The following is a 7,972-nucleotide window of genomic DNA, read 5'->3' on the forward strand; positions in this document are numbered from 1 at the left end:
ATTGTGGTGGTGGTAGTGGGTCTTGTTGTGTTCATTTTTGTTTTAAGTGTAGGTCTGTAAATACAATCGCAGGATTTAAAGCTTTAGCATGACACCTTGTGTACACGGGAGGAGGGATTTGAAGGAAGATGCCTTGCAGAGTGAGGTGGGTGGCAATTGTTAGGTTAAAGGAATTTATTTTCCTATGGGGTACGTGATGTCAAAAGGAAGCATTTCTCCCAAACTTGGGAGTAGGCAAACTACTAATCGGTGTAGCTTTATGTAGTATGCTAGTCTAAAAAAGACAATAGGTAATACCATGTAAAAAAAAAATCTTTTATGATGGATTTTGTAAATAGGTTTGTTGCAAGGTAACCTGTTTTCTTGCTGTGATCTTACCACTTCAAATGAAGGTAATTTGAATAAATTTTGTGTGGTAAAGAATCAGTGAAATAATTTTTCCTAAGAGTTCAACAAACAAACAAAAAAGCAACCAGGGAGGTAGATTTCAGTTTAAGAGAAGGAAGCATTTTCTTAAAGACAGAGTAGCTCAGCAGTGGCATGAGTTGCCTGGGAGGGAGTGGGCATATTCAAGCAGAAGAGGACTCCTGTGAGGGCAGAGAGCAGGAGAGCATACATCCAGCTCCATTCAGGAGTCTGTTTTAAGGGTCTGCCCAGCTCCATGGGCTCTGGCCTGATTGTCTTGAATGTGTGGGGTGGCACGGGAGAGAGCAGCATGGGGTGTGTATATGTGTGGCCCCCATGACAGCCTTGCTCATGTAAACCCTGGCTGGGCATCTCTGAGCCACTTCTTTCCTCCTTACCCTGCTTCTCCATCCCTTCTTCTCTCTGTCCCCAACCCTCTGGAGTCCCCAAGGGCCAGTGCCTGGAATCCTTGAGGGGTTAGGGGAGCAGGGCTGTTCCCTGGGGTCCAGGCTGGCCCACAGCCCCCTCAGCCCCCTGCTATTGTCTCCCATGTCTTGCCCTCCTCGCCTCTGCCTCTCCGCAGCCCCCCAGCCTCACTGCACCATTGCTGTCACAGAGTCAATTCCCTGGAATAATCACATTTTCCGGTTGACTCCCTCCTCCTTGCCAAACACGATGCTGGGAAATCCTGACCAGCCAGGCCTCGAGAGGCTCCTCCAGAGAAGCAGGAGACTGGTGGGGAGGGCCCAGCACCCTCTCCTTGCGGGGGTCCAAACAACACTGTTCCTGGATGGGGCAGAGGAGCTGGGGGAGAGCAAAGATAGGGAGGCATCAGAGAGCATCTCTAGATTCAGCTGGAGCTGAATTCTGGCTTCGCTACCCCTACCAGTCCGTTCCTCCAAGCTTTGTTCCCACTCTGAGCACCCCCGCCACCCTTACTCAGTTCCTGGAGAGAAAGCACAGATTCTCCCTCGGGGAGGCTCAGAGAAAAGCCTCCTGAGAAGGGATTTGTCCCTGGTAAGGCCAGCAGTGGCCCCAGCCAAATTTGGGGCTTCCCACGAAAAGGATCCAGTAAACCTATATGGCTTGCAAGTGGAGGGTGTGGGATAAGGAGTTTGGCAGATCACGCTTTAACCCTGGATCTGCAGCTTGGTTGTCACAGAACATATCTGAGGTTTATCTGTACAGCGGGAACACCTCTGTGCGATGCTTTAAGGAGGAAATGCAGCAGTAATTCATTGCGCCTGATAACTTTTATTACAAATTATAGGACTCCATAAAGCAGACTTAGCCAGCCATTAAGAAATTATGGTCTCAGAAACATGGTTATTGGTGTAAAAGGGTATACAGGACATGGTAAATAGAAAAACTAGTTTTGAAAAGGAAATTTGTATAACAGAGTTCTTCACCTGGAGTCCATGGCCATGGATGCTCTGAAATTATCCACAGAATTTAGGAAGAATGTGCATTTTCCTGAGAAGATAGGTACAAGTTACATTTTCAAAGAGATTTGTTACCTGTAAAAGTTAATAGTTTAAAACTACTGGCGTTTATATAGTATGAAGTAATTGGCCTCCAACTAATAAAATAAAATTAAAAAAAAAGAGAGAACTAAAATATATTCCAAAAAGGCTAGAAATTCACACATCTAAATATTAATAATATTTTCGTCTGTATTACGTGTATGAATAAAAAGAGAAAGGGTTTGATTTCCAGTTGTCGGTTTTGAAAGGAGAGCTTGGAAAAATTCACTTAGCTTCTCCATCTCAGTGTCCTTCGGTAGAAATAACATCAAAAGCTAATTTTTGAGATAAGATGAGACAATTTATGCAGAGAGGTATTCTAGAGGGGAGGGTTCCCTCTGGGCTCCCAGAGTCATAGAATATCAACATGCATTCAGCAAGTGTTTACTGCTGCCTTCTAAGTGCTGGGTGCTATCCTGGCTGCTAGGATAAAGAGCCAGGGCCCAGGAGTTAATTTTTTTTAATCCGACTTTCATAAGTGTATCATTTAGAAGTAATCATGTTTTTAGTTTTGGTGTCTTTCCTGCCTGACGATCCTTTGCTTAAACAAATACGTAGTCTGAGGTCCTGCAGAATGTGTGATGTTTTTGTTCAGTGGCTAAGTCGTGTCAGACTCTTTTGAGAGCACCCCCCCCCCCCCCCCCCCCATGGACTGTAGCCCGCCAGGTTCCTCTTCCATGGGGATTCTCCAGGCAAGAATTCTGGAGTGGGTTGCCATTTCCTTCCCCAGGGTATCTTTCCGTTCCAGGGATCCGACCCAGGGATCCAACCTGTGTCTTGTGCATTGGGCAGGCGGATTCTTGACCACTGAGCCACCAGGGAAGCCCCTGTAAAATGTCCGAGCATTTTCTTTGCCGTTAGAAACTAGATGCGTCTTACTTGTGCCGGCTTTAAAGACTAGTGGGAGGAAACTCGCAGGCGATGGGACCCAGGGCTGTGGCCCGCCTGACGGTCGCCCTGTCTCCCTACCCCCGCAGACAGCGAGCTGGTGCTCCCAGACTGCCTGCGCCCGCGCTCCTTCACCGCCCTCCGGCGGCCGTCTCTGAGGCGCGAGGCCGACGAAGCGCGCCTCTCCGTGAGCTTGTGTGACCTCAACGTGCCGGGCTCTGACGGCGACGAGGGCACGCCAGCTGCCGGCTGCCCCATCCCGCAGAACTCGCTCAATTCGCAGCACAGCCGCGCGCTGCCCCCGCAGCTCGACGGCGACCTGCGCTTCCACGCGCTGCGCGCCGGCGCGCACGTCCGCATCCTGGACGAGCAGACGGTGGCGCGCCTGGAGCACGGGCGCGACGAGCGCGCACTCGTCTTCACCAGCCGCCCTGTGCGTGTGGCTGAGACTATCTTTGTCAAGGTCACGCGCGCGAGCGGCGCGCGGCCCGGCGCGCTGTCCTTAGGTGTCACCACGTGTGACCCCGGCACGCTGAGGCCGGCCGACCTGCCCTTCAGCCCCGAGGCCCTGGTGGACCGCAAGGAGTTCTGGGCCGTGTGCCGCGTGCCCGGGCCCCTGCACAGCGGCGACATCCTCGGCCTTGTGGTCAACGCTGACGGCGAGCTGCACCTCAGCCACAACGGCGCCGCGGCGGGCATGCAGCTGTGTGTGGACGCCTCACAGCCGCTCTGGATGCTCTTCGGCCTGCACGGGTCCATCACACAGATCCGCATCCTTGGTGAGTGCCCCCTGCCGCGTGCCCGCCTTCCTCGAGGTGCATCCTGAAGCTGGCGCCTCCAGGCCTAGCATCTTGTCTTCCCTGGAGGCAGGGTCTGTCTGGGTAGAGGGGAACAGCGCCCACCCCGCCCCTTATGGGTTCTGGTCAAAGAGTCACTCTTTTGTCTAGTCCATGGGACTCAATTTGTCTAGTCCATGGTTCTCAGGTCTCACCAGATAAACCCTGGGGAGGGGGAGGAAAGCGGGAACACTGAGTTTCACGCTCAGAATCCGAGTCACCCACATTCCCACGTACATAAACAACCCTCGTACACATTGCCCAGTGGTCATTTTAAAATGGGGAAAAAAATTGTTTCCACCAGCAGTGAACTTTTTGAGGCTCAGTTTCCGTTTATCGAAAAATGGGAATGAAGGCCTCTACCTCTAAGGATATGGTTGTGTGTCTAAATAAGATAAAGAGGGTGGTATGTCAGCAGGTATCTCTGCAGAGCAGTGCCTGGATTGGGGGCTTTTGGAGAATCCCTGGGCCTTGGAGGAAATGGGGTTGCAGATGTCTGGGCCTTCCTGGCTTTGAATGGACAGAGTCTGCATGGGCTGTGTGATGTGGGTTTGGACAAGCCATGTTTCGCAGAGCGCTCTGCAGGGTGCTGTGCTCAGCCCCTCAGTTGTGTCAGATTCTTAAATCCCACCTCCAGAAATTGTAACTCTGTAGATTTCAAATTAGTTCCTGGGCATCTGAAGTGTTTCTTCCTTAGCAAATTTGGTTAGACAAGTTTGGAGACCCCTGAGCCTCACAGCTCCCAACCTAGACCTCACCCCAGGACACTTCATAGACATGATAATGTGTGTATGTGAGCATGAGTAACACTGTAAGATTGGCATACTGTGTCTAGGCACTTGTGAGCAAATGTATCTGTATTTGTGTATGCAATGCTATTGGTACTTGTGAGAGTGTATGAAAGTTTTGTGAAATTGGGTAAAATCAGTGGAGACTTCCTCCTCTGGAAAAAGACCAAGTGAAGATGAAGTGTAAAATAAATTGAAAAAAGAATGAAAAGAAATGGGACTAGAGTGCTAAGAAATTAGGATTGAGGGAAGATAAGTCAGGGAAGAGTGAAAAGAAATCAGGTGAAATAAAAAGACATCAGAAAGGAAAGAAATTGGCTTAAAAATTCAAGGTGGAATAAAAAGAAACCAGACTTGGGTGCAGAAAAAAAATCAGGCTGAGGTACAAAGATACTTGGCTACAGTCACTAGGAGACACTGCCCCTCAGATAAAGGATATTACATAAGGGCAAGGGAGTCTCTTGCATCAGCACCATCTAATAATAGTTAAGTAGCTTTCCAGTGAAGCTTCTGTTGCTCAAAGAGGCTTACTAGACTAGAGCAAAGGAGAAGCTTAAAAAACAAACAAAACCCCCAGGGCTTAAATATCCCGAGAGAGAAGTAGGCCAAGGTGGGCGTTGAAGATTAATCATTCAGAATTTAATATATGCTAAACAGCGTGCTCCTGAGCTGTTTGGAGAATTGGACATCTTGACTAGCAAAGTGGTGATAGAGGATCCTGACTCTAAAGGAAAAACAAATCAGTAACAATGTATGGAAGGATGATTATTTACTTCATAGAAGAATGCTTTGGTTTGTTGAAGGCCTAAGTGAACTAAGAATGAAAAGATATTTCCTTCACTCTAAAATTACAGCCAATTTCATGTTTCATGGTGAAACATTAGAAACATCATTAAAGTCAAGAAAGTGATGGAGATGCCATATAGTATCATTCTGAAAATACTAACCAGTGCAATAAAGCAAGAAAAGCAAATAAGAGGTATAAATTTCTAAAAGAAGGAGATGATAGTTCACTTAAAATGTGTTAACACTACTGAGAGAAATCCTGTGGACAGCTAATAAATATTCTTAGAAACAGTGACTGTTAAATGAATTAGATTGAATAACTAAATTAGACTGAATAACTAGTAATAAAAAATATCTCATTGAGCACTTACTTGTGTGTAGGGCATTATGTTAGGGCCTGTGGGAAAGTCACAGGTGAGTCAGGCTTTCTGCTCTCAGGAAGCTCAGGGTTTAAGTAGAGAAACATTACAAAGTTACATTCCTGGGCAAAGAACAAAATAATTTTCCAGGCTCTGTGATTGCTTATTTCCATGCGTGGTATGTATGACTGGTCAGTGCTAGATAGAGATACGTGGTGGTGGGGTGGGGGGAGTCAAGGCTGGCTGGAGGAGGGGATTGAGGAGAGCCCCAAGAGATTCCCTGGACAGTTAGCTCTTTAGGGGAAAGGCTCAGTCGGTCTCTGAGCCTAGTGGCTGGGCTGTGTGGTCAGGCTGCACCACCCATTTCTCTCCTGGGAACCTAATGGAGGATGGAAACCCGAGCTTTCTCACAGTGGGCCTCTGAGTGTCTAGGTCCCACCTTCCTCCTTCCCTCCCTTTCTGCAGGCTCCACCATCCTGGCAGAGCGGGGCATCCCATCGCTCCCCTGCTCCCCCGCCTCCACACCAACCTCCCCCAGCACCCTGGGCATCCGCCTCTCTGACCCCTCACTCGGCACCTGCAGCTCTGGCCCTCTGGGGAGCTCTGCTGGAGGTAAGTAGGCTGGCCCCTTTGGTTCCATGTGGCAGGCCTTCCACTCTGAGGGACCTGCCCTCCAGCCTGGCTGAGGCAGGTCTGCAGACCAGGCCCCGGAGAAGCTGGAGATGGGCGCAGTGAACCCAGGTTGAGTGGTGATTCCTGGGCTGTGTCCCATCCTGTCCCTCAGCTGGGCGGCTTTCTCCAGAGGACTTCTTGAGCACAAAGACCACCAGAGGGTAGCTCAGCAGGGGCCTCCCCCAGGGCGCTTTGGGCCGCATCCTTCCTCCATCCTTCCCGCCTCTTCTCGCTGCGTCATGGACTGCCCGGCCCCTGGTCTGGGCATGGAGGGGCCGGAAGTGAAGCTGTCCAGAGTGCATCCTCTTTCCTCTTGTGCCCAGGAGGTGGGTGGTTGGGTAGACAGGCTGATCCCGATCCATGGAGGAGGAGAGGCCGGGGCTTTCTTCATGAACCTGGGACTGACCACATTCATGTCTCCCCCTCACTGCTGTCCCCGTGTCCCCAGGGACAGCCCCCAACTCACCAGTGAGTCTGCCCGAATCACCAGTGACCCCAGGCGGGGGCCCGTGGAGCGATGAGTGCGCCATTTGCTATGAGCACGCAGTGGACACAGTCATCTACACGTGCGGCCATATGTGCCTCTGCTATGCCTGTGGCCTGCGCCTCAAGAAGGCTCTGCATGCGTGCTGCCCCATCTGCCGCCGGCCCATCAAGGACATCATCAAGACCTACCGCAGCTCCTAGCCATCACGGACCCACCTGCTCCCCAGCTTCCTCTGACTCCGGCCCGGCTCCAGCTGAGGCACAAGTCAACAGGGCCCCTTCTCTTCTTCATTTTGGAAATTCTTTCCCCTTCTCATTAAACTTGGAAAACAGCCCCTGAGGTCTGGAGAGGAAGGGGTGCCAGGCTGGGAGGTGGGGGCAGAAGCAAGCTGCTGCTCTTCCCTGCAGGCCGAGGGGCTAAAGCTGGGGGGGTGGGTCTCAGCCTGTCCTGGTCCTTTCCTGCCTGGGGTGGATTCCCAGGAGGTCTCTTTGGCCTGTGTGGCACCTTTGTGAACATTAGAAAGTACGTCCCTTCTTCTGAGCAGATGCGGCCCTGAGCCCAGACATGTGGCTTGGCTAGTGGGGTGTGCACTGGGACTTCAGCCTGTTTTCTCCTTCAGCCAGCTGCCCTTGAGCAGTGCACACCCTGTACAACGGCAGCCCTGGGCAGGCAGTTCCTGGGCTGCTGCCTTACTCTCTGACCTTTCCTCACTGTCTCCTTCCTTCTTTCCCTGCCCCTTGGGCCTGGCAGCCAAGGGTAAGACGGCCAGTGGATCCCTCTCATCGCAGGAGGGCTGCCCCTCTGTGCTGTGCCTGTCTCCCACTCACCCTGGATGGGTGGACAGACAGGCTCCAGAAGCCTCTGGGCTCTGGGTTGCTGGCCCCCTGGCCTGATTGAGACATGGAGGGCCCCTTCCTGGTCATGGCCTGTTTGCCTCAGTGGGCTCAGGGATGCTCTTGCCTGGAGGCAGCCCCGTGGCGTGGGTTGTAGAGCAGGGTAGGTCTTCTGTCAGGCTTTAGCTTCCCCAGGAGAGGCCAGGATCCTGGGTTGGGAGTAGAGGACTTCCTGGAGTAAGAACGGCTTTTTTTTTCCCCCTGTACTTTTATTTATTTATTTATTGGGTTTGTAGGGGTTAGTTTGGGCGGGGGGAGTGAATTCCCACTCCCAAGACCCCTATAAATGCTGCCCTAGTAGGTGGAGTGCCCGGTTGGAGGGGCCAGCAGAGGTT

General features: G+C 51.4%; 1 protein-coding gene across 2 annotated transcripts in view; it reads left to right on the plus strand.

Annotated features, from left to right (window-relative positions):
* The window catches only part of NEURL1 (neuralized E3 ubiquitin protein ligase 1), a 71,727-nt gene extending 64,650 nt beyond the window's left edge, over positions 1–7,077 (plus strand). For both annotated transcript variants that reach the window (XM_065923255.1, XM_065923256.1), the window contains exons 4-6: positions 2,906–3,595; positions 6,051–6,197; positions 6,706–7,077. In XM_065923255.1, the coding sequence (XP_065779327.1) occupies positions 2,906–3,595; positions 6,051–6,197; positions 6,706–6,944 (1,076 nt within the window). In that variant the 3' untranslated portion in view covers positions 6,945–7,077. The remainder of the gene's footprint in view (positions 1–2,905; positions 3,596–6,050; positions 6,198–6,705) is intronic.
* Positions 7,078–7,972: the final 895 nt, after the last annotated feature.

The sequence above is a fragment of the Muntiacus reevesi genome, chromosome 2 (assembly GCF_963930625.1).
Source record: "Muntiacus reevesi chromosome 2, mMunRee1.1, whole genome shotgun sequence".
NCBI lineage: Eukaryota > Metazoa > Chordata > Mammalia > Artiodactyla > Cervidae > Muntiacus > Muntiacus reevesi.